Source organism: Uloborus diversus, chromosome 1 (genome assembly GCF_026930045.1).
Source record: "Uloborus diversus isolate 005 chromosome 1, Udiv.v.3.1, whole genome shotgun sequence".
Lineage (NCBI taxonomy): Eukaryota > Metazoa > Arthropoda > Arachnida > Araneae > Uloboridae > Uloborus > Uloborus diversus.
Genome location: NC_072731.1, coordinates 265,734,946 through 265,762,585, shown reverse-complemented (window position 1 = coordinate 265,762,585; position 27,640 = coordinate 265,734,946). Strand labels below are relative to the sequence as shown.

General features: G+C 31.8%; 1 protein-coding gene across 1 annotated transcript in view; it reads left to right on the top strand.

The window, feature by feature from the left end:
- Positions 1-23,225, top strand: part of LOC129234265 (bromodomain-containing protein 3-like) — a 38,109-nt gene extending 14,884 nt beyond the window's left edge. The window contains exons 8-16 of the mRNA XM_054868260.1: positions 5,444-5,620; positions 7,881-7,973; positions 10,488-10,589; positions 11,648-11,776; positions 16,041-16,238; positions 17,162-17,549; positions 18,687-18,857; positions 19,522-19,650; positions 22,922-23,225. Of these exons, the coding sequence (XP_054724235.1) occupies positions 5,444-5,620; positions 7,881-7,973; positions 10,488-10,589; positions 11,648-11,776; positions 16,041-16,238; positions 17,162-17,549; positions 18,687-18,857; positions 19,522-19,650; positions 22,922-23,055 (1,521 nt within the window). The 3' untranslated portion in view covers positions 23,056-23,225. The remainder of the gene's footprint in view (positions 1-5,443; positions 5,621-7,880; positions 7,974-10,487; positions 10,590-11,647; positions 11,777-16,040; positions 16,239-17,161; positions 17,550-18,686; positions 18,858-19,521; positions 19,651-22,921) is intronic.
- The last annotated feature ends 4,415 nt before the right edge of the window (positions 23,226-27,640 follow it).

The following is a 27,640-nucleotide window of genomic DNA, read 5'->3' as shown; positions in this document are numbered from 1 at the left end:
ATAACTTTTCCAGTCCCTTGACAATTGTTAAATCAGGGTTATATTGTACTCTTCTTTTGAATACGTACAGGGCCTTAAATAAGTTTTTTTTTTTTTTCTAAATCTGCAGAAATTATGCAAACCTAAATTTGCCAAAAGAAATCTTGACTGACATAGTTGGACAGAGAGAGATTCAAACCCAGGCCGTTCAATATGCAGGGCTCGCATTCCCCCTAAAATTCCTAAATATTTTCACAGCTCCTAAAATTCCTAAAATTATACTAAAATTTTTGGTGTTCCTAGAAAAACGTAAAAACTGCCATTTGCTGACCGAAATATGTCTCCCGCACTTCTTCTGGCGCATATTCCTAACCCGCTTCCGGAAGGTAACTTAACAAAAAGATCAATGACAAAATGATAAAATAACAAAAAGAACAATGAGTTGAAGAAGAATAAAGAATTAGCTTTAGGTCTGATAAAAGAGGGAACACAGAGACTGAAGAACGCTACAGTAACTCAAAATATTGTACAAATGACAGTTGCACAGAACCTAATTCTTGAAGGCACTAGTCAGTTACAAAAATTAGAATCAGAGTTATCCATCTTCGAAACTGACAAAGAACAAATTTTGAAAAAACGACTAAAGATAGAATAGAAGTTTTAATCAGTGTATTGTAACCCCAAAATTGCTTTTGAAAACATTATTGGATGAATCAAATGTGCTGTTTTTTCATAGTAGCAGATTTTTTTTTTTTTTTTGATGAGATGCAAATAAAAATTTTGAATTCACCATTATAAAATTGTAAAAAAAAATTCTTTTATGGCTGTTTCTTTAAAATTTATTATAGAATCATATTCGAGTTCAACACTAGTTTTAAGAAGGTATGTTGAAAAGTTGTTGTATTAAAATCAGGGTTGGCTTTTTGCCGGCAGAAACTGGTTTTTGCCCTGCCAGTGGCAGAAACTGGTTATAACCAGTAAAAACTAGAAAACGTTTTTAATAGCTCTAGTAATTACTTAATGACAGGCAATTAAGTAAAATAAAAAATATAACCCCATTTCGTCATTTCAAAAACTTAATATAATAGTTATTTAATAATTAGTGTAAAAATATGTTAAATAACAAGACTGACATTTCCAAAGCAAAGTAAAATGTATCATAGTTGAAATTGCTATGTGTTAGAAATTTTAGCCTTGTAATGTTGTAAGTAACAAATTTTTCAGTTTGTTTATAATTATTTTGTTTGCATTCAAGATATAAAATGTAATATATCAAATATTTAAATAAATACAGACTATTTTTATTTCATTAAACTCTAAAATTCAGGAACTTGTCATTTTACACTTAATATAACTGAATAAAGCTATTCTCAAAGAGCTCTTGCTGCTGTAACTTACTGTGCTGATTTAGCGAAAAATGCAATAACAGAGCTTGAAACGAAATATGACTGCAAAGTATTATCTTTAATTAGTAACTTATAATGAACACAAGATGGAGTTAATGAGGAAAATTATTGAAGAAGAAATGCCATCTGTTACAACTTATGGGTGTTCAGCTCATTACTTAAATCTTCTTGGACTGGATATCACACCAGATTCTCTTATTAAACATGTGGTTTCAGTCCAGAAATATTTCAGAAACCTTCACAGGCAAGAAGCTTGGCTAAAGGAGTACCCAAAAGCTGTGAAACCACACACACCTTGTAATACACGGTGGAATAGCCAGGTGGACTGCTTAGAGTCGTTTATAAAGAATCGCCCGTATTATTTACAAATACTAGAAGAATATGAAGATGATATTCATGACAAAGGTATTGTTCAGATTATAAATAATCAGATGATTTACAAAGAAGTTGAACACTTGCTGCTGCAGATAAAACCTGTTACTATTGCTCTGGGTTCAGTTCAAAAAAGAGAACTGCTCAATTGCAGATGATTGCGATGTTTGGATTCATTTAACAAAAGACGCTCTTATGTGTGCTTTTGAGAAGGAAGTGATGCATAGATTTAATCAAGCAGTTACTGATAACCATTTACTAGCCTATATGCTCCATCCAAAGTATTTGGGAGTAAATTTATCATGTAATCAAGAAGAAAATGCCCGAACTTTACCCACAAATATTAACCCTGATTATGTACCTTATACCATAGCTTTACAAAACAAATTGGCCCCTTTTCCCGAAACCTATTTTTTCAATCAAGTTATAATAACTACGCCAGCTACCGCATGGTGGTTCAATTTGAAAAAATGTGCTATAGATGAAAGTTTTGTGAATCTTGCTTGTTCTTTGATGATAATGCCAGCTAGTTCTGCTGGGATTGAAAGAATCTTCTCAAATTTCTCCTTTGTGCACAACAAATTGAGAAATTGTTTAGGTTTAGAAACAGTGTCAAAACTTGTATTTTGTTACAGGCTGCTGCAGTGTGAAAACAATGTAAAATTTGATTTTGAATGGTGATAGTGTTGTAAATAAATTGTATTTGGGTTAATATTTAATTGGGTAGTTCTCAAAAGGTGGGAACAAAAAAGTTAACTTTGAGCAATTTCAAAAATTTTCGAATTTGATATCAATTTTGCTTTTATTCTATAGTATGCATACCTAGAACACAATATATGAACATGAAAAGACAGCAGGTATTTGTAAAAATTGTTAATTAGCAAATTAAATTAGAAGTCTGTAGGTAACAGATTTTGGACATTGTTGTCCTGTAGGTAATGGATTTTGGACATCATCATAATGTAAGTTTCACCATTTTTGACAACTGTTAATCTGATTTTTAACTTTTCCAATGAAAATTTTATTTACTACTTTTTGAATTTTGCAATTTAATGATAAAAAGGATAGTAATGAAGTACTTGAATGGCTATACATACTGCTCTTTACATATAATAAAGTTTTGGAATGATTTTGAAGAAGTTAATGAAAGGTAGAGAAAAGCTTCATGGAAATAATTATACAAACTTGTAGTTTGATTTTTTGGGACAAATAAGGAATAAAAATAGAGACAAATAAATAAGACATATATATTTTTAAAGGAAAAATAAACAAAATATGCTTTAAGAAAGAATGTAAAAAGTGACATCAGTTTTAATAATGAATTATATTTTCTAATGTCATAAGAATTAAAACGATGTCTAAAAACAATTATTGAAAAAAGAAATTCGTATTTCTATTTGGAGATCGTTAAATTATGTTTCCAAAAGAAAGAAGAGAAAAAAAAATTTGCTAGTGCAGGTGATAAAGTCGCCAAAACTGGTGCAGCTGACGATTAACTACATTTGCCAAACTGGAATCCCCCTCTGGTAACCTTTAGCTTATCGTATACTGTGTTGTCGCTAACGGAGGTTTGCTTGGCGATTTTCGCGCAAAATGGCTTTCGTTCGATCATAAACAGCCATGTTTCTACTGTAATTTATGTACTGTTCAATGTGTAACGTATTAATTATGCAAAATACCTATGGATTAAAGAAGATAACATCATAATAATCTTTTTTATTGATGTTAGAAGACAGTGGATTATAAGAAAATTATAAATAAACGGACAGAATTATCGGCGTCAAGATCGTAACGCCATTTGGACATCTCACATGTATGTTTAAGAAAAATTATTTTTCTTCTAAGATACTGCATAAAAGCTTATGAAAACACTTTTAAACAATTAAAAACTGATTCTGAGGATCGATAAATACCTTTAAAACGAAAACATCATATACTTAGTTCTCAAATAATAGCATTGTAAAGATCGTAACTTTTGGACATGCATCAAATTTCAAACTTACTTTTTTCTAAAATCGTTTACAAAGTAAATAATCTGTCTTTACTTTTGTTATTTGTGTAAAATATTAACAAAAAATTATTCAGTGTAAGATTCAGGCCTTTAATTTTTTTTTGAAACGTATGGAAATAATTAAAATAAATTTTTTTTAATGGTACATTTGCTCAGTTAACGTTTTGGTATGTCCAAAATTGTGCCATTTAGCAAAGAAAATATTTTTTTAAGGGCATTTAAAGAGCTTTGTTTCCATAATTTATGTCAATTCTTGTCTCTATACAGCATTATAATTTACCTCAAAAATTTTAGAGTTAATTAAAATGAAAGTTATTTAGTGTTGAAGCTTCAAAGTTGAAGGCTGTGTTTGCTCCCACCTTTTGAGAACTACCCAATTATTTTTCTTATACATTTTATATTGTATGTCAGGAATTGCATTTATGTCATTTTTTGAGTTTTTGCCAGTTTCTGCCATGAATGTGGCAGAAAGGGGTTTTTGCCATGCCGGTTTTAACCGGTTTCTACCAGTGGTTTTTACCGCCTCGGCAGAAACCTGCCAACCCTGATTAAAATGTATTTATACTTAATATAATTGATTTAGTTTAAATATTGTTTACCTTAATGTATGATGTAAATTGGTTAAAAAATTATTTTGCTTTTCTTTTTGCTTTTTTTTTTTTTTTTTTTTTTTTTTTACAGAAGTAATTGAAGTAAGTAGTTTATGCATGCTGTAAGATAACATTTATTTAAGTTTGGTTGTTGTTTAATAAATTATGGTCAAGCTGCTTGTTTAAAGGAGATTGTAACTTAAAATGCCCCTAAAATTTTGTCAAAAAATTCCTAAAATTCTCCTAAAATTTTGGAAAAGTCGACTCTGAGCCCTGAATATGCAGCTCGATGCGCTGCGAACTACGCTAAGAGGCACAAGAGTGGAGAAATTCAAGTAATGTTTTATGGGCAATAGACAGTCTTTTTCTGCAGCACAAACCTAATATTAATTTTTCCAGATTACATTCTCTTCGGAAAGATTGATTCACAAAATGAACTTTTTTGCAAATGAAAAAACATAATTGACTGTAAATTAAAATAAATTAAATGACAATTTTTGTATAAAATGTAAACATGGACATGTGTTTTAATGGGCTTGTATATTTGCTGCAAAACATTTCATATTTTATGAAGCGATATTTCGGGAGAATGATCTGGGATCTTTAACATTAGGTCATCTTAAAGGTATATTAGGTTATTATGGCGCAGAAAAGAACTAAGGTTCACCCTTACAGGTAGTTGAAAAATTTAGTCTGTAATTAGCTTTTGTATTCATACACTTTATGCAACGCATTTGTTTAAGATATAATTTGTCATTTTGAAGGGAGCAAATCTAATCTTCACTCTATCACGTTGTTGCATCATATACGTTTGTGGAATAATATCCATTTAAGGGTAAATATAAGAACAAAATAACACAAGATCATATTTTATGCATTACCAGGTTATTTTTAACACAGAGGTATCAATTACATTTGAACTTGTTTCTGAAACAAGTGCACTAAAAAAATGATACAGTACACCGAAGTATTAATTTTAAAATACTTCATTTTCAGAAATGTGTAAAGCAATCTGCTCATGTTTTCTTTTATTTTGACCGATCGTTCCAAGCCACTTATTTTGAGTATTTTTTATTTCTCGCTAGGGAAAAAGAGGTGTGAAAAGGAAAGTTGAAGTTGCAGCCCCGGTAGCAAATGTAAAAGTTGAGCCAGAAGAATCTCCTCCTAGAGATGTTAAAGTGGCAAAACTTTCCACTCGGCGAGAGAGCGGTCGTCCAATTAAAAAGCCATCAAAAGACCTACCGGAACTCCCAGTGAGTATTGTACGTTTTTATGCTACTTCTTTTGAATTAGTTTTTTCATCACTTCTGTGCATGATATGTTATAGCAGAAAATTTGAATTGTTAATTAATCTGCAGGTTACTATAAAGTAATCCAGATACAATTGAACTCTGTTAATAAATTCTTGAATTTTATTCCTAATAACTGTGTATAAGTAAGATTCAGATCAAAATAAGTTGCACATCTATATATTTAAAAAAATGTTTTTATTGCTAATACAAATACCAGTCGCCTACCCATGGTTTCCACAATCCTTATAAGTCCTTAGAAACTTTTCATTTTTAAATATAAGGGCCTTAAAAGTATTTATTTTTTGCTCAAGGTCCTTAAAACTCCTTCAAAGTCCTTATTTTTTACTATAGCTAGCTACTTTCTAAACAGGGGCACTTTCTGAAAACAGTTCTGGAAACTGGTTTGAGATTTTTTGCCTGGAATGTTTTGAACAATGCTGAAGTCTTATAAAGGTTGAGACTGTCTTTAGTGGTGTAAAAATATGGCAGTAGGAGTCTTTAAAAAAAAAAGTACAATACTGAAGTCTTGAAAATGCTGAAGTATTAAGAACTTAGTTGTAGGCTATCTTTGGGTGAATTAATAGAGAGGCGATTTTGAACCTCTCTTCCAAAATTTTTTTGAAACTGAAGTTTTAAAACTTTTAGAATGTCTTAGGTAATGTCAAGATTAAGGGTAGAAGGGTTCTTAGTAAAAAAAAAAAAATCTAAACAGGAGCCTTAATAACTCGACTGTAGGCCATCTTTTGTGAGCATTGGTCGAGGGGTTCAGGGCTTACTCTGCGTCTTGACAAATATAAGAAGCAGGATTAGAACTCTCGAGCCATCTCTCAGTAAGGTGCGGAAGAAGATATTCAAAAGCTGTCTCCCAAAACTTTTTCGAAATTGCAGTCTTAAAACTTTTAGATTGTCTTTGGTGATATAATGATAGGGCTGGTGCTCTTTCTAGGAAAAATTCCGAAACTGAAGCGTTTAAAACGAAAATTAGTAATCTTCTGGTGAATTTAGTGGAAATGGTTAGGGGAATCCCTCTAAAAAAAAAATTTCGAGCTGGAATTATTAAAAACTGCTTTAAACTATCTTTGTGTGCCTCAAGGCTGAGGAAGTTTTGGTGTTCTCACCCGAAAAAGTTTCAAAATTGAAGTCTTAAAATTTTTAGGTTATCTTTGGTGATGAAAATATAGGAGGGAGAGGAAACAGTTTAGAACAAATTCAGAAGTCTTAAAAATTCCAAGTTCAGGCTTTTGGTGAATGTTGGGGGAGATGTTTGGGGATTCTCTCCCAGCCCCTTGGAAATGTTTCAAAAAATTGATGATTTAAAATCCCAATTTTAAGCTGATGTCTTTTGTAAAATTAGGGGTTTGGGGGATATTCATGGAAAAACTTCCAAAGCTGAAGTATCTGAAGAACATTACTTTAAGGAGTCTTAGGAAGTAGGAATTGGGGCTTCTCTGCCGAAAATAATTTTAGTTTTAAACTGAAGTTTTAAAAATTTTAGGGTGTGTTTTGTAAAGTAAAAGTTAAGGCTCTTCTTTCACAATCTTCAAAACTGAAATGTTAAAAACACAAATTTAGCCCATTTTTGCAGGAACTCTCTATGTACTCCCTTGAGTGTCCCAACTTGCTACAAATGTTCATGATTTTGAACTATACAGTTCTCTAATCTTTCAGAAGAATATTAATGGTGAATACAATGCTGTCTTCCCCATCAAATATAAATAATTGTTGTGTATCTGCGGAAAACTGAATAAACGATGTCAAGAGGGGAGGGGGGTGCATGATGGGGAAAAATGGTGGTCATATTTTAATTCAAGGGCTCATTTTTACATGAGAATCATCAAGAAGGGTGTTAGAAGCCTTTCAAAGGGGTATTTTTGGATGTGCAGTGTGATGGGTACCTGGTAATTGATATAGGTATAAAAAATTTCAATGCTAAAAAACTCCCCCCCCCCCCAAAAAAAAAAATGTTTCTGAAAATATGGTTACAGCTTTCTTTAGTTCAGATTCATATAAATAACGGATTAAAAGAAATTTTGCCAAGACTTAGAAAAAGAAAAGTGTATAAAAGTCGCAAAAGGTATGCGGTCATTGACGCTAGGGTAAATGAAGATATCAGATACAAATATCAAAGTTTGCTTGTTTGTAATTTAATTGATTGAGCTCATTGTTATTTAATTGAAAACTATTTTGCCTGTAATGAAATGGTATATTGCATTACTAAATGATGTTTCAGCAACCAAGTGTGAAGCCAAAAAAAGGACGTTTAACAGAGCAAATAAAATATTGCAGCACAGTATTAAAAGAGCTTTTTGCCAAGAAACATGCTGTAAGTTTTGAGTTCATTCATTATGATTGTGAAATAAATTTCTCTTACTTTAAATATATATATATATAATATATATATATATATATATATATATATATATATATATATATATATATATATATATATATATATATATTGTGTGTGTGTCTATAAATGTGTGTGTATTCATAAATGTTAGAATTTCTTAATAGATGGAAATATGTCAGGTATTGTTAATAGTTTTTAAACTAATGTTTTATAATTTAGAATCATTTTGATATCTACTAATTTACGGGTAGCAATAATTTAGTTTTTCTGGCTGAGAAATTGCACTAAGAAAATGTAATCAAAAGTTGCCAATATCTGCCCAAAATTTGACTATTATTCAGTATGGCTAGGATATTGAGTAATTATAAACATTTATAGCTGTGGGAAATAGGATAGAATTCCTGAAATTTCAAAACAAATCTTATCTCTAATCCATTCCAAATTTGTTTATTTTTATTAATTTTAAAATTTACCCCTTTGAGAAATTTAGTTTTCTAGTTTTTTCAGCTTAAAAAGTTTTTGCTTTATCAAATTTTAAAAAATATATATGTGTATATATATATCAGGGGTCTGTCCAGGATTTTTCACAGGGTCAGTTTTTTGTGAAAAATAAAATAATTGTGTGAAAAATCAATTATTTTTGTGAAAAATCAAATAATTAAAAAAAAAAAAATTTCTTGTAAAAACGAAAGTTTAGACTCTTGAGGTGGTGGAAACTGCATCATTGACACTTAAAGTTGAGTGTTTTCTCTCTTTTCTGTTGAGAATATCATTCTGGAGTGTTTTTCTAGTACTTGAAGAGAGGGGGGAGGCATCGCTCCCTGGGAGATGGGCACCCCTCAAGTATCAATATTTATCTACCATTCTACATCATGTTAAATTATACTAGAAATGTTTTTTGTATAGTATTTAAAATAACTGTAAGAAAAAAAATTAGGCAGGAGTTAAGCATTTAAAAATAAAGAGACTTTTCATTTATTTGCATCCTAATAAAGCGAAGTTAGCTTGAAAAAAAGAATGAAATATGATTCTCATATCGGATGTAAAAAGATAGCGTTTTTCAAAATGTAGACATCTATAGAAAAAAATAACGGTAAATAAAAGTTTATTTAAAGTTAATTATCCTTTTTAGTATCGAAAAACCAAACCCATATAACTCAAACCCAAAATAACAGTTTAACATCGCACCACCAGACACTAAGTGGCGATAAGTTTAAATTTTGTAACCCTATCTGAAGCGATCACATCCGCCCCACCCATACTATCCTTTGTAGTTCTAAATTCATTTCGCTGTATATTATTGTTGATTAAATCATGAGTGGGGAGAAAAGTGCTTACTACGCCTATTCAGAGAATGTTGATGCTTTTCCAAAGAAGTTTACAACAACACCGCTGCATAAAACAAACAAGCAAAATATTAAACCAAACTGACTTTCAGCTGCTAATTTCTTTCAAAGAAACCAACAACAGGCATTATATTTATTTGGCGGTAGTAATTATTTATGGCTTGCAGGAGCATCACAAGAGTGCCAATTTTTTTTTTCCTTTTGCAAAATTAGCTGATTTTGTATAAGTTGATTCCTCTAATTTAACTTTAAATATGCTGTATTATTCTAATTTGAGATTTGCTCTTTCAATAAACAATTTGTGAAAGATCCGTTTTTGTTTACCAGAATTTTGTGAAAGGTCCGTTTTGGTTGATCGGTTTTTTGTGAAAGGTCCGTTTTGGTTGATCGGATTTTTGTGAAGGGTCCGTTAACGGACCCAAATTTGCTCTGGCCAGACCCCTGTATATATATATTTCCTGCTTTTTTTCTGATTTTCTACTAATCTCTGTTTTATCCTTCTGTAATACAGGATGAGAAAATGGAGATACTAAAATGAGACATTGACAATTTCTGTTTAATCATCCCAAAAGGAAGTAAATAACATATGAGATTAGAGAAAAGTGTTGTCTCACTCATTATGCGTACACTGTCAAGTTATTGAAATAAATGTCAAAAGGTTTTCAGACATGTGATTTTTCAGTATTTTTACTGAATTCAGTATTTTTTGAGGGAGCCAAATACCAGCTAATTTCATGCATCCATTTAAAATAGCTTGCTAATAGGTGCAAAAATACATGAGAGAGCTTTCAGGTGTAGTTCAATGTTGTGTTAGTTAACAGCCCTGCAATTTCAGTATTTTACATCCTGTTTGGGTCACATGTCTGGGTTTTTTTTATCCAAAATAAATTTGAGTTTTGAAGTGCTTCTTGAGGGCGGTTCAGTTTCAGATTAACCAAGATCTCGATTTAGGACCTCCTAATAAAATCTGAATCAACCCTCGACTTTTTTGTATGCTTGAATCAATTCTGCCAACTCTTCTTTAGCTTCTGTTTTATTGTAAACAGTGCAGCGTCAATTGATTTGACATCATTAGAAATGCTACATTTTCATCCTATTAAGCTATATTGTTATAAGATAATGAATCTCTGATTCCTTACAGGGTTATGCTTGGCCATTTTACAAACCAGTTGATGCACAACTTCTTGATTTGCCGGACTATCATGAAGTTATTAAGCATCCGATGGATTTGGGTACCGTCAAGGTATGTATAGCCAGACCATTCGTTGAAAAGCGTATGAAATATTCGTTTGAAAAGAAAGTAACTGTTATTTATGCTCAGCAGCACATTGACTCAAAAAAAAGTTTTGTGTCTAATTTGAAACTGTATGGACAGGGAAACAAAATTTTGCTGAAATGTATACCAATTAAGTGACAATGAATCTTGTATGTAATGAGGGGGAGACATCTTATATATGTACAGATGTGGTTACAGTTTAGAGTATGGTGCAGCCATGAAGTGTAGCAGGGGTTTTCAGGCTGCACCTGCTTTGGCGAACTCTGGCCTGAAGCATTCCAGATGCAGCTGTCTATAACAATAGTTTATACTTTTTTTTCTTCAAAAAAAAAAATGTATATCACATCTTTTTCTCTCTTAAAACTACTTCCTGAATATAAGACAAAATCAGCATGCTAAGAATATTCGGGACAATTTGGGGAAATGCTATTTAGTTTATAAAGGATTAAAACAAATTATTTTAAAATTTCATTTTCAAACAGAGCTACTTTTTGAAAAAGTAAACAATATTGGGAAAACAGTAAGGAAAGTGCTAACTTAGACATTAAATGGAAACTTCAAAAGGGTGCCATTACTGGTGATGTTTGACCAAACTTTTATTAGTAAAAATGTTCATAATGCTGGTTGTAAAAAAAGGGATTGCCTATTTTGTATATGCCAAAAAATATATCAAAAGCAACTTTTTCAGTTCAATAAAACACCTGTAACACAGGAGAAAAAAATGATTGTGTGGCTTTAAATCTTCATTCAACCAAATTCAAAGTGGTAATGTTGTGTCAAATTTAGATTTTGTGTCAGTATTTGTTTCCATTTTACATTCATACAACACTTTCCCTGTTGCTTTGCAACAAATTGTTGTCCCTGTAGTTATTAAATGGTTTTCTTGGCAGCCGGGATGCTCATACATCCTGTGATATAATTCACATATACCAAAATATAATTCAAATTTTCAATTATTAACTTGCTATGGTATTTTTTAATTATTTTTGTTTTAAAATGTTTTGGGTTTTTTTTCCCCTCCTTAGACAAAATTGGACAATCATGAGTATAATTCTCCGGATGACTTTGCCAGCGATGTTAGACTTGTTTTTACAAATTGTTATAAATATAATCCACCTGATCATGAAGTAGTAGCTATGGCAAGAAAGCTGCAAGTAAGTTTTTTCTTTAATTTTGGATTCATGCTATTAGACTTTAAGACCTTTGAAAAGGATTTCTATGTTAATCTTTTTTTACTCAAGGTTGGGAAAAAATTAGTTGTTGTGACTAATTACATCTGCATCAATTAATACTTCTATCTTTATATCTCTCTGAAAACAATCCGCCAAAATGAATCATATTGTTTCCTTTATCTTAGCTACTGCATAATTTTTCTACCAAGGCAGGGTTCGTACGCCCTTGAAAAACCTTGAAAAGTGCTTGAAAAAAAAAAGTTCATTTTCAAGTGCTTGAAAACCTTGAAAAAGTTTTAAAACCTTGAAAAAGTTTCTTAGTGCTTAAATTCTCTCAAAAATCAACGAATTGTGCTTAGAAGTTTTAAAAAAGTATTTCACCAATGCAATTTTCTGAACATGTGTTCAGTATGCAACATAGCGAAAAATTGCTTCCGTGTTTGGGATTTCAATCCTTTTGCATCTTGTAAATATTTTGATGTTTTTTACAACCGAAAGATATTTTGACATATGGTACCTTAGATTAGTTTATTTTTTTTTGTTTAATTTCATTAATTAACAAAGATATTAATTTGGAAACCATGACAACATTGAACTTACTCGGGTTTCGCGGAAAATTGCTCTTGTGTTTGAAATTTCAATCTTTTTGCATCCTGCAAATATTTAAATATTTTGGCTAATCAAATGTTAGTTTCGCATATGCTACCTTAGATTAGTATATTTTTTGTTTAATTTTAATAAAAAACAAATAAATTTATTTCATGGGAAACATGCCACGTCGAACAAAGTCAGACTTTGCGAAAAATTGCTTCTCGTGTTTGAAATTTCAATCTTTTTGCATCTTGCAAATATTTAAATATATTCTCTAATCGAATGTTATTTTCATATTTGCTACCGTAGATTGGCATATTTTATGATTAATTTCAGTAAAATATAAGTTTATTTTATGGGAAATATGACAACATTAAACTTAATTCGCGAAAATTTGCTTCCCTTGTTTGAGATTTCAATCCTTTTGTATTTGTAAATATTTTTATATTTTTGGCAATTAGTAGTTATTTTGACACTGCTACATCAGATTAGCTTATTTTATTTTTTATTTTAATAACTAAAGAGTTAAAGAATTTATTACCTTGGTCTTGTTTAATTATTTGTTTATTTATTTTTGCAATTTTGAATGATTATCTTTACCTAATTTTTGGTCATAACAGATTTAAAAAAAAAAAATTTAAATTTCAGCAGTTGAGCACCTAACAAATTAACTTAAAGTTTGTATTTTAAATATAAAGTTGATTTATATAATTTTATTTATAAGTACATCATTTTTTTATGTCTGCTAAAATAAATAAGGTGTATAACAGGGGTGGTTGTGTTATGATTATTCACTTGAAATCGTGTAGTGTTCGTTTTTATACTTTTACCTCCCTATGTCTCCAATTTTCCCCTTTTCCTCAAATGTTCAAAATTACTACTTTATTCAGGTTGTGGGTACTTGGAGCTTACTGAAAGAGGCTTTAATCAGCAAAGGGGTAGATAGCTTAAGGAGGGTCATTCATCTTCATTTGGATCTAATAAATTGACCAGTACCAGCCTAGCTAGGCCCAGTGCCTGTTGCTGGTTATCAACAGGCACTGGGCATGGTATTTCTATGCAGAATATTTTGACTTAATAAACTATTTTATGAATTGTATGCATAGCAAAAGTTATTGTTGTACATATGTATATTCAAGTAATAGGGGGCTTAGTTTTAAAAATTATTCCCCCCCCCCCCCCCCCGCCCCATTTTGCTCTTTGAAACTTTCAGGTAATTTTTTATGAACTCACAAATCAGAATTACACCTGAATATTATTGCCTTTCTAAATTTAAATTCTAATTTCAACAATAACCCATTTTTTCCCAAAATAAAACTACTTTTGTCATAATATATGTCAACTTCTTGTGAATCTTTTCAATTTCGAAATATGGCTCTATAAATCTGAACTTGCACATTTATTGTCTATTGCAAGTTAATCAATGAAAGCTGAATAGGCTCAAGTTTGCATTCAGAGTATTTATCACTGCTTAAGCTGCTTTTGTATATTTTGAGGTGTAGAGACTGGACTGTGGACTTTCATAAACTTTTCTTGCTTCCTAATTTTTAAATTTACTCGAGGACAGTTGAAATGCCTCATTGGCTGAACAGCTAATAAATACATACGAATAATTGATTTGCATACTTATAAATGATTTGCAAACCTGATATTTTTAGAACTTAATAGTGCAAACTGAAATAACTTTCTGGATAGTGTTTTTGTCCTAACCGCCCTTATAGTGTAATAAACCACTGTATAGATATTGGAAATAAATGTTGAAACCGGGGGGGGGGGGGTGACTTCAAAAACTCCTTTCTGGCAATGCCATTGAACTTGGGTATTTTAGTTTCTTCCCATAAAAGTTAAAAGCACTTATGAAAGTTTTTTTTTTATATAGTATTAATTTGCTGATTCTTGAAAATATGCAAACCTCTGACTGCTGCAACCTTTGAAAAACCTCAAAATTAAACCTCTTGGTATCTGCTTCTCTTTATGACCAAACGTTTCAAACATTTTCAGAAAAACTTTCAACGCAGTAGATCTTTCATCAAAACGTCTCTCGTTGTAGAAAAAGCAATTTTGTTTTCCTATACTTTTTTGTATTATTGCCTTATTTCTATGTGTTTGTAGTAAATGAAATCTGCATACAATATTTTTAGTACAAATTTATGATATTGCCTTGAAAACAAAATTTTTTACCTTGAAAAGTACTTGAAAAGTGCTTGAATTTTTTTCTGCCTAAAGGGTATGAACCCTGCAAGGACAAGGTTGCCACACCATAGGGAAACCTGAAGGAACAGGGAAAATGCAGGAGACTATATAATTGTTTGTATTGAAGCTGTAAAAATCAATGCCCTATATAATATAAACTACCAAATAATATATTTTTAAATCATTAACAGAATAAAAAAATGGTAATTTTAGTTCTTTTTCTTTTTTGTTCAAGTAAATATTAAAATGTCTATCATGAAAGCAAAAATTATTAATTATTTCCTTTGACATAAGTCTTGAATTTTATGCTAATTTAATTTAGAGAGCATAAAATTAGTGACCAATATTTATTTTTCTGCTTACTTATGCATTTTTTTCTCTTATAAAGTCCTAGTAATGAATTGTAAAGATAGATCTTTTTTCTTTAACTAAAAAGTTTCATAAATTCAATTGCTATGCTATTATTTCAGTTTTTTCTTTATTTCTTGTTATTTTAATTTATTTCCCCCCCCCCCCCCGTGTAAACTATAGGGATATTTATGTTCCTTTTCAAACACTAGGGTTCGCTTGTTTATAATGTTGCAGATTCATACTGGGAAAATGCAGGGAAATTTTTCCTCAGAATGGAGTACCCTGATCCCTGAGGGCAGGCTGATCCATTATCGCTCAAAATCCTTGTAAATTTGTTCATTCCGTAAGATTACTAGTGTACGCACAATACATACTTAGGAGAACATAAGACACTTGCAATCTTGACATGGAAGAATTGCTCCTCTGGGGTACAACTATGCTCTTTTTTTCCAGTGGGATTTTTACTCCCTTTGGTTTCTTTCAAAAATTGAATCATTTGATGATGCAACTTTCCACAAGAACAGTTCCTTGCCCTGCATTATTGCATGAGTTCCACCTGTATTACACAAAATACTATACTAGTATTTCTTTACTACTGAAAAATATACGTTCAAAAGATGTCTAGAATTGTTATTATGAAATTGATTTACATTGTGACTTGCATATGAGCCTTCTTTACGATATATATTTCTATCAAGCAACGAATGTATAATTTGCAAATTAAAAATGTGTTCAGAATATACAAACGCAGGTTGGTAGAAAATGTACCGTAAAAATAAAATAGGAAATTCAACGAGAGAAAAAATTAAATTCATGTGTGATGGATGCGTTTACTAGACATAAAATGAACAATTACTAAAAGCATTATCAAAATTTATTGTGTTTTTCCCCCCTAAAACTGGAATTAATGGGTTCTCATTACCCTTTAAGAAATATAAAAAGGATCATGGTGTTAGAACTTAATGGTTTGATTAAAACTTTAAAAAATAATAAAATACTGTATTACTGTTGTTTTTAAAGCTGTGTTTTTAAGTCGAAAAAAATAGTATCTGGCTATTGAGCTAACTCATCATTTGTGACATCCTTCAGTTTAACATTTATTCATCTTTAGGATGTGTTTGAAATGAAATATGCAAAGATGCCTGATGAACCACCGTGCAATGATGTTGGTACGAATTCTCAAAATGAAAAGACAGAAGATTCAACTCAAAGCATGTCAAGTGATGCGTCTTCAGATTCTTCTGGTTCTAGTGGATCGGAAGATAGCGAAGAAGAAAGAGAAAAGAAATTGAAAATGCTTCAGGAACAGGTTAGTTGTATAGTGTGTCATACCTCCTAGTGTTATTAGTGAAACTTGTTTTTATATGCAAGGCTCCCATGCTCTCTAATATGATCTCTTTGCTTTAAAAATATTGCAGACTAAAAGATTGCTAAAAGGCCTTAATTTTTGACTCATGGTTTGAGTTTCCATGTGCATTTCTTTTGACCATTGTACAGAACTTTTTGATCAGTTGTAAGAGTTCAAATTCCCTTTAAAATCCTCTCCGATATGGTTTCTTGATTTTTTTCTCCCCATTCTATTTTTAATCATCCAGGCTTAGAATAATTGTAGAAGTGAGCTATGTGAGCTATTTTTATTGAAAATCAATTATTTAAAATTGTTGCATCTGTTATGCACATTTATGATGTTTCCTACTGAACTATGTATGGTATGATTCGAGCATGAGAGTGGTGTAAATCATGCTGACTTAGTTTCCAGCAATTGAAGGTTTTGTTAAAACATCTACAAAAAAAATTAAAAATGAACTGTTTTGTATATCGGTATAGGTAAATTTTGTACTTGAAAGGTAAGAGGCTGTATATCCATTTTGAAATAATTTTAAAAAATTTTCTTTTAAAAGCTGCTGTATGTTAAAAGTCAAAAATGCAAAAACTATAAGGAACAAATTTTCATTTTACAAACTCCAGAAATAACAATCCAGTGAATAAATTATCGCAGAAAAAAAACTTTCAGCAGAGCCCCTGGAGAGTTTTTTTGTAGCATAGCACCCTTTACGACCCAGGTACAGTCAAAAGTTACTTGTACCATGTTTTAAAGTAACTTTAAATGATAACACCACTGTCATCCTGCATTAGAAGTCCATCTTTCCAATTTTATGTTTTTTATTATATAATATAATTTTATGTTATAGAGTAAAATATTGCATCTTTGATAAAATTTTCCTTTTGCAGTTAAAAAAAGTGACAGAACAGATTAGTGTCCTGGCAGCGGAAAGTAGGAAAAGAGATAAAAAGAAAAAGAAAAGGCGGAAGAAAGTGAAAGAGGAAGTAAAAGAAATTAAAGTGGAAGAAGAAATGCCTCCCGTGGAAGCAACCACAGTGGTATCTCCTGCTATTCCTGTACCTAAGCAGACCAAAGCTACTAAGAAGAACAATGCTAATAAAGCGCTTACTCCTAATAATAAAGTTCAAAATCAAAATAAGAGGCAACGAACTAATAATAAGTCTTCTAAAAAGAACAAACCTCTACCTCAGTTTGATAGTGAAGATGAAGATAATGCAAAGCCAATGTCTTACGATGAGAAACGACAACTTAGCTTAGACATCAATAAACTACCAGGTAAATATTATTAAGAATATTTATTATTAGCATTTAAAACTAAGATTGAAATTTTCATTTTGGTCAAAAATAAGTTGTCATTAAATGTAACATCGACTCAATTATATAATTTTGTCCCGCCAGGTTTCCATATAAATGCACCTGGTTTGATGCTAAAAATTGTGGATTGTCTTGACCTTTTATTTTGGTCTATCCTGTGTGGTTTTCTCCTGAACTGCCCTTTTTTAACTTCATATAGGGGCATCCCACGGTATTTTGGACATTATGTAGAGTCCGTTACGTGACCTTTTTTTGCCATAACTTTTTAATTTACCGTTAGATTTGCAAATTATTTTAATTTGAGCTGGTGTGTTGGTAGGAAAAGATCAAAATAAAATAATATGCTAATCAAACAGTAAATTAAAAAGTTATGGCAAAAAAGGTCACGTTACGGACTCTACATAAATGTCAAAAATACCTTGGAATGCCCCTATACCTTTTATTGAATATTGCATTGAAGCACATATGAAACTTACATGTTTTATTTTTCTAGATTTGCAGTTTATTATCCCAAAGTCAGAAGTTAGCTTGACCTCTTTTTTGGTTGCGGAAATTTTTTTAGCTCATTTTTGTGAGACTGATTGTAATAAGTCTACCAAACAGAAGGAATATATTCATACAAAAACCATAAAGTTCTGATTTATGTCATTACATTTTATTTTGTTTCTTTTGAAAAAAAAAAAATGCCATGGTTAGCTAGAAATTATAAGTATTTTTCACAATGCATCTGGGATCTTTTAGTATTTTAATAGTCTTCATTCTGTGGCAATTAAATTTTAAATTTGTCTTAACTTTACCCAACTATCAATTAGAATCATTGATAACTTTTTTAAACATTATTCGGTTCATAAAGTAGGTTTATTTACATTAAAAATATGTTGTATTGGTATTTAATAGCTTAAGTCGACATTTATTAACCTGGAATTTTGAGCTGATAAAATTAGGCTCAACTACGAAAATTGCCCGTGCGCACAGATTCCTGCATAGAGTGGGCCTGGGAAAATACTTCTTCCTCTTTCCGTTGGTACTGAACAGGTTGTTGCGACAAAATTGATGTGCCTGAACAACCGTAGCTAATTCTCTTATTTGTTCTTCCAGGTGATAAATTAGGAAGAGTAGTCCATATCATACAATCAAGAGAACCTTCTTTACGAGATTCTAACCCTGATGAAATTGAAATCGATTTTGAGACCTTGAAACCTTCAACACTAAGAGAGCTAGAGGCTTATGTGGCATCTTGTCTACGCAAAAAACCTAGAAAACCTTACAGTAAGTATTTTTTCAAAGTTTTTCTAGCTTTCTATCTAAGATCTGAAGAAAAGTTCTAGAAATTATCATTTGAACCTTTTTACCAACCCAAAAAAATGAAAACAAATATTGTAACAGGCATGTAGCTTAAACTTTGCTGGGGGGGGGGGGCTTAAGAAAAAAAACCTCAAAATGAAAAAAAGTTTAATTTATTGCTGCCATTTACTCTCTGTCCAATCTCCCTCTGGAATCTTTTTCAACTAACAAAGATGTGATTTTACCACATCATTTGTCAGTGTTGCTCAATATTAAAATTGAATTCCAAACTTGTCATTTTTTGATAAAAGAACCAAAATTAGTGCAAGGAAAACAAAACAAAAAAAAGCAAAGTAACTTCCACTAATATACTGTTACTTTTGTTAGTGGTTGCCACTGGCCAGAGGGTGACTAGATCAACAACATTTTAAAATATTTCTCAATACCACCTCTCAAAAGTAAATTAATGAGCTAAAGGTATAGAAAGATCCATAAAAAATATGTTGATTTTTAACATTTTTTAAAAAATTATTTAGTGCATAGAGTAAAAAAAAAAAGCGACCAACGAAATTTATTTTTTCCCTCTCTCTCTCTCTCTCTCTCTCGCTTGTTATTCGTTTGCTTGCTTATAATTTATCACATTTTATAGCAGCAAGGAATAAAACTGCTGGAAAGTCCAAAGAAGAGCACATGAGAGAAAAAAAGCAAGAACTTGAAAAGCGATTGCAAGATGTTAGTGGACAATTGGGGCAGCCACCAAAGAAGTCCAATAAAAAAGGTATTTTTTCTATTAGTATTTTAAACTAAGAGCATTTGAATTGATGTTAATTTGAAACCCCTTCAAGCAAATATTTTCTGGTTGTTAATAGTATCTAAGTTTGTAGTACAATGTGCTATAAAATTTACTGTATTTTAAATTTTCTTTAAACTCGCTAGTATTTCTTGTGCACTTCATTAATTAAAAAACTAAATTAAAACCTTAGAGCAGGAATGTAAATAGAGGGAACAAGTCCAATCATTGGCTTAGCATAAGCTTGGGCAACGATCTCAAGTCATGTGACTCAAGAACGACGAATGGTTGACACGTTTTGCGTGGAACTAGCGAGAGAAACTTGATTTCTTCCAATGCTTTGCTTTAAAATGTATCACGTGACTTGGAGTCTTTGATTCACGTAAAAATGTCTTCTCTCCCTCCATTTTATTTCTTCTCAATGTATCAGTAATGGTTTTTAACACTAGAAAGACGGTAGGGACCTGTGTGGCCCATCGCATATTTTGTTTTTCAATAAATCGAACTAACTACATAATGGAAGTTTCTGACTTTTCATCATTTGACCCTGTATTGCATGCTTATTTAATCACTTAGTCGTTAGCCTCACAGAAGTGTAAATATTGAACCACATTTTACCTAGAAAGTCAAGAGGGGCTACAATGGTATTTTACAACAAAAAGGGGAAACTTCCTTTATCCGACTCACTGTAGCATGAAAAAGTGCTGTTCACTCTAGTTTCTCTCTTATCTTCCTATTTTTGCAGTCGGGTGGAATTCCAAAAGTGATATACTGGCAACCGCTCACCAGCCAGACTGTAGGGATCACTTTTTAAACAAGAAACTTAACAATTTTACTTGTAGAGATACCATCACAGAAATTATTATGGGATCAGTTCTTAGTCATTTGTGAAGAAACATGCGGCATGTGGACTCACCCAAGAACAAATTTTTTTTTTAAGAACTCACTCGAAAATCAGGCAGGGGACACACTGTCCTCCTAGGTATACAGCATACTTCAGTTGTTCTAATGTTAGTATCGCTAAAGCGTTTACTCCATAGAGATTAGGCAGATAACACGAAAATACAGTGTTCTTTTTAACACTGTCATTTTGTCTTTCACAGCAAATGGGACAAAATATTTATAGCCGTCGTTCCTTGCGTAAAACGTTAAAAACTTTAGAAAATATTAATTCCTTTTGCTCCAGTTTTCATTTGGAAGTTCATACAACCTTTTAAACTTTTGTTTCGTATAGCCAGCATATTTCATATGGAAAATTACTGATTTGTGCTGCCTACCCATGTCTTCATGAATTTTTGAATTGACTGAAGAAAACGAGATGTGACAAAATAAACTATTTTTGACGCTTCATCATGAACTTTCCTCAAGTCAGATGGTAATTACTTGATCGCGTTGGCAAGGCGATGCAAAACACTGTGATGACTACTACTTCAATCTGGAGTGACATTTTAGATCCTTGTTATTGATTATTTCATTTTTAATTGAAACTGGTGGAAAATAAATGTATGCAACGGCCAGCTCGTGGTGAAACCCAAGGATTCCGTGGAACACACTTCGGGAAACGCTGATCTAGTGTGCCAAAAATTTGAATCATCCGGCACCTAATATATATGATGCAGGCCAGTTAATGGGATATTAAATTCATTGCAAATGGCACCTAAATTACTCGTTATGATGCCTAAAAATCTATCCTAGGCTTCATCATAATGGCCAATTGTAATTTCTTTGCTACAGTTGAGATAGTGAGAAGCAAAGGAACGCAAGTGGAAAAATTAAAAATTTGGAGCTAACCAGTACAAATATCTCGTCTGTGAATTCGCAACTCCAACGAACTATAGGGGGCACTGAAGTCACTGTCTAATGGCGGACTTAAAAACTAAAACAAACGCACATGGTAACGAAGAAAATGCTAAAAATGTTGTGATCTTTGTTCGTACGTATGATTTTTTCGCTTTATTCTTTTTAAATTAATTTTCAAAGTCTTGTGGATATTCTGGCCCACGTAGAAAGAAATGAGAATTCAAGAAGCATTACTAAACGTCAAACATTAATGCAAACTACGTAGTTCGTAGTTCTAAGCAGCTATTTCCACGATGTTGAATTCGATATTTATCAATTCTTGATAAAACTAAATAATTGTAGCCTGACAAGAACAACAATTAATGCTAGAAAATTCAATATGACATTACAAATTATTATCGAAAGAAGATGATACTTCTTTGCCTTGCTTGGCTAGCGCTTATTGTTTTGCATTTGTTGCTGAGTTATTTCTCTCGAATTCCCAAATCGGTTCATTTAAAAATTTTCTGTTTCGATTTTTCTAATTTCTGAGTTACGATTTAATTGTGTCATGTTATGCAAATTATCAACAAAATTCTCACGGATATATGGTGGTAGTTTTCTTTTCAGTTGATTGACCATTATTTCTTTTCACTTATCGAATTCTGTAATCTTACTACCATTTTATTCCACTCATGATAAAAATTAAAAATGGTTTAACTAAAAACGCGAAATCTCGCCAAGGCTACTTTGCTCGCACTATACTAAAACTATAACCCTAAACAAATTTGGCGAAACCTTTCAGCTGAGAATAAAAGGAATAAAGTAAATTCTTTCTCGGTTATTCATTTTGTTCTACGATAATATATTCAAGAAAATATTTTGCATACTGTCCATTCCAACTAAATGCTGCTGTAAAATATGGTAAGTTTAATTAATTTAAGATTAAAAAAAACCCCATATTCTTACAAATTCATACAAAACAATAAAATTGTTTACCTTGTATAACGTTATCCAAGTTTGTTAATCCAGAATTTTCGCTTTCACCAATTATTAAGGAAATAATGAAAACTAACATTATTTTGAGAAGCTCGAGAATACTACCAAGGGACGAATTAATTTCTGTAGCTGAAAGCAAACTAAGACACATCGATTGCGTTAATAAATACTCAGAACAAACTGCCTGTGTTTACGTCAACAGACACACGTGGAACGCAACGAGGCAATGTTTTAGTTTCATTTGCAGTTTTGTAAATCACCGCAAGGTAGCGTATTCGAGCGCTGGAGTTCCGAATCTCTCGTCTGTCTTGGGCCAAGAGATGGTACTAGTAGATTTGAGCTTTAAACACATTTTACTCGAAACTTAAAATAGTCCACTTGCATTCCCTTGCTTCTCACTTCCTCAGTTGTGCTTGAAATTTCACTACTCTTTAATTACTTTATTATTATTTATGTTTTTTTTTTTCTTTTCCGTCCCTAGATGCGGACAGTACCAACAATGACGTTGCCGGTGGCCCGAGTCGCCTCAGTGCCAGTAGTACCAGTACTACAGAAAGCGACAGCAGTACAAGCAGCAGCTCGAGTAGCTCTTCCGACAGCAGCGATTCGGAATGAACTGGTTGACTACTTAACCTTATTTACCAAATCTGGCCTTAGGAAGCACTGAGCCATGAGCACAAGATTGTGGAACACAGCAGCAACTTTTTCTCGATTCGGTCGCTGGCATTTAACATGCGCTTCAGGGTTTTGTGAAAGAAAGTGCGTCGATATACGTTTCTCGAAGATTCGCCTGCATTTTGTATACGGGCCAGGGCTGGCAAGTTTCTGCCGGGGCAGTTAAAACCACTGGTAGAAACCGGTTAAAACCGGCATGGCAAAAACCACTTTCCGCCACATTTTCGGCAGAAACTGGCAAAAACTCTCAAAATGACAAAAAAAAAAAAAAAAAAAAACTATTGACAGACAGTAGAAAATGCATCGAAAAAATAATTAACTGTTAACCAAAGCATAGTTTAATTTACAATATTATTACAATTCAGAATCAAATGTTACATTGTTTGGACTCTGCAGTTGCTTCTTGGAAAAGGTTGCTCCAAAACTGAATAGTTTCTCAATTTAATATGCACGAATGAAAAACTTTAGAATATTCTTGCAACAGAAGAGCCAGCAGGCAATGCATCGAGGAACAAGCAATATTCATGAAACTTTCAAATTGTATAATTTTTTTAAAGTGGTCCATCATGTAGTAACTCGGGTAGTGGTAAAAGTTCGACTGGAAAAATGAGTTTCGAGAAGTGGGGCCAATTTGTTTTGCAAAGCTGTGATATTAAGTACAAAATCTAGATTAATATTAGGAAGTAAAATTTGACACTTTCTTCTTGAAGCACATGATAATTTTAATCACAAGCAACTTAGATGAAGCTTATTTGCGAGAAAATTACAAACAGTAATGCCAGTGTAATTCTGTACGTCATTCCTCTATTCTAAGAACCCATATGATTTTCGTCCTTTGTTAGATTAATCCAAATATTACGAGCATCAGCAAATGAAAATTTCCCTTTCTGAACTAAATCAAGGGCACTAGCATAACATTTTTTATAATGATGAAATGAAGTTTAATTTTTTAGTTTACCTAAACAAATATCATTTAGTTTTTTAAGACAATTTTAAGTTTTTGCCAGTTTCTGCCGGTTTTAGCCGGTTATAACCAGTTTTCTGCCACTGGCACGGCAAGAAGTAGTTTCTGCCGGCAGAAAGCCAACCCTGATACGGGCTTCATCTTATGCTGTGTTCTCGGTTTCATCGACGGCTTTTGAATAAATCTCCGTACTGTGCTCTTGATCGTGACTGCGCTCTCGGAGATATTCGAAGTCTGCGTCGGACTGCGACGAATCAAGTTTGGATCAGTGTAACTTATTCCATCTCACACAAGAAGAAGCCAAGGATGGACACGTTGGAGAGATGATCATTTGTACATAGCAAAAAACTTCATGATATTCATTTCCCTCGACACGTCGAATGCTTGGCTCTCTTTAACACCACTGTAAATTACCATTATCATTTATTCAATGTACATTTCATTTACCAGACAGTGTAAATTAATCATGAGACTTGTAAGTGTTCACCTTTCTGTGTAAGTCTTAATTTTTTGTGAGTGTAGTTGAATCAACTTTTACCATTCTGAGCTGTGGAGCCTCTTTGAACATTTCTTCAGAGTTTTTTAACAAACGATTATATTGTCTGTTCACTTAAATTTCGAAATGCATTTCCGAGAAGATATATATATGAACTGTAGAAAATATTCCTGGATGTTTCGGAGCATTCAATATGGCATTATTTTATCTTTTTTTTCCCTACCATGAAGCTTGTTTTCTTTGCTTTTATTTTTTACATTGAGGTCAAATTCAAACTAATTACCACTGCATAATTTATTTATTTATTTTACAAAAACGTGGAGAAATAGTGTTCATTATTTTTCCTTTTAGTTTGACGACTTGTAGTGTAAAAAAAAAATGTTCCTCTTGTGTTGTAGAGTATGAAATGACTTTAGATCTGTATTTTTTGTTTTGTAAGTAATATTTTTGTGAAATTGTTATGTTTTTGCTTAAGTTTATTTAATTGTATAAAATGTTTTTGTGGGATAATTGGTTTTCTTTAATGTGAGGCAATATTTTTGTTTGTAAACCATTTTCTTTCCACTTATGATTTTGCAAGCTTTTATTTGAAAACTCTGCGTTTCTTAAAATGGTAACATTGTTTCAAAATTATGTACACTTGTCCTTTATTAAAGCATTCGAAATAAAATCTTCATGCAATAGCTCCTCATTCTAGTTTTTGAACACATACACAATTGTATTGTAAGTTTTTCAGGAAACAGCACTTATGTAAGACAGCAACAATTAGAACTTTTTGCAATACAGTCAAACCTTGATATCTCGAAACAAAAATTTTCCCCAGCATTTTCTATAAAAAAAACCCTATGTATTTTCCATAGTTATCTCGAAAATTATTTTTCGAAACCCTTGGTATGTCAAAATGTTTGCACAGAAGCAAGTTTCAATTGTCGTTTTGCTTTGGCAATATTTGTAGTAAGACCAGTTCCAGGGACAATTGCTTAACGTTTTTCATCCCTTTTCTTGGAAATTTTGTGAATAGGGGATTGGGGCAAGATAATAGGGGAGTGTTGTTATGAGGGGGGTGGGGGTGTTTTCCCCAGAGTTTAAAATCTTTGTGCGTTTCTCTCAAACATGTTGTCTACTTTGAGGAAAGGGGTTCGATTTTTCGTCAGTCGGTTTTCAAGCGAAAGCCGAAAATGCGTTCCTCATTTTCATCATTCAGCTGTTTTAACTCCTACAAAATGGCTGCTGAGAACTTTTTGAATGTGAGGTTACTGGCAGGGTTGGCCGGATTGGACCCAATGGGTTTTTTTTTGAAAAAACCCATTTAAAAAACCCATTATATTAGCCCACTTTTGGGTTTTTTTAAATTTTCTGAGAAATTTTTAGAAAAAATTGATTAATTCAAATACTTTCACAATTTAAACTTATTTTTTATTTGTTCTTTACCACAGACAATGGACATAAAAAATGAATTTTGAACTTAAATAGTATTTCTTAACTCTTGACGGCATTAAAAAAATACTTCAAAGGTTTTAAATAAATATATTTAACTTTTTTCTTTAACTGGTCAATAAATAACTCAAATTACCTTGGCTAAGTACTGTCACGTCTGATTTTCGCAATATCTGTAGATTGTACAGAGTAAACTACTCTAGCTAAATGGCTTTCATGAGAATTATTTCCTACAAACCAACACATCACAAATCTCAAATAAACAAGGTATATTTTTGAAATTAACAGGTTTCTCAAACGGTCAGACAGAAAACAGAATAGGATGTACAGTATTATCATTATCTTACGAAAAAGTTTAATATTTCTTAGTCTGTACACAGAAATAGAAAAACAGGCAACATAAAGATCAAAGAAATGTCTTGATTAAGCTGGAATTCAGTAAAAAAGGATTTAAACTACTTGAAGTTCTACAGTAGTTTTGCATAACAAAATGAAATACAATAAAGTAAAATGCAAAAAAAAATGTAATTAAAAAGGAACAATAGAACACTCGAGAAGTAACTTTGGCTTAACTGCTGATAATCATGGAAACTAAAAAATCTGAAACTTCACCATTCTTGGGTTTTGTCGTCTTTTATACTTTTCTTCAGAAAATGCAGCATTTTTAACTGTTTTCCAGCTTTTTTTACCCCAAGACAATTTTTGCGCTTTGTCCATATACTTACGCTACAATATGCTACAAGTACCCCACATTTTCCCAAAAAAAAAAGACAAAAAAAAAACACATTTATTTTAAAAAACCCAGCTTTAGCTGGGTTTTTTTGGGTTTTATTTAAAAAACCCTGGGTCCATGGGCTTTTTTTAAAAAAAAACGGGTTTTTTTGCCAACCCTGGTTACTGGTTAAAGATAAAATTAGAATTTTCCAATTTTTAGGTGAAAAAAAGAATTGAAATTGTTGTTCATTTCAAAATCTCATCCTGTGCGCTTTCGACAGTTAAAAAATTTCAAATCTAGTGAAATATTGAAGACTACTTTATTGATCGTAATTCGAAGTGGTCCCATAGTACATATATAAATGCATATAGCGTACGTGTGTGTAAATCAAGAGTTACTAGTGTAATTTTTTTTTAAAATCTTGATAACTCGATATCTCGAATTTTTCCCCCGTCCCGAGAGATTTCAGATATTGAGGTTGTACTGTATTTGGTAAAATGAATACTGTTAATTACTTTTCCTTGTGTTATCAAATGTAAGTTGCTACATTTTATTATGGAAATGTTAGATGTACATATAAAAAGTATTTTATGCTAATCCGAATTAAAAATATTTTATAGATTCAATGACCATTTAAAATTGTAAATATATATTTATTTTACAGCTTAACATTAGTTCCAAAATGTGTAGATTTTAAAGAACATAAGACTACTTGTGTATTTTAAAAAGTCCTAACTAAGAATAAAAATGCTCACCTTTAAAATAAAGAAAATTTTGCAATAATATCCAGCTATTTTTGTTTTATAATTTGTCGACTTTTCACTTTATGAAATAAGTTGAATTAAATGTCACCCAGTTCCTAAGCTATATTTTCCATTCAGTCCATGACACTTAACGTGTTAACAGCAGAACC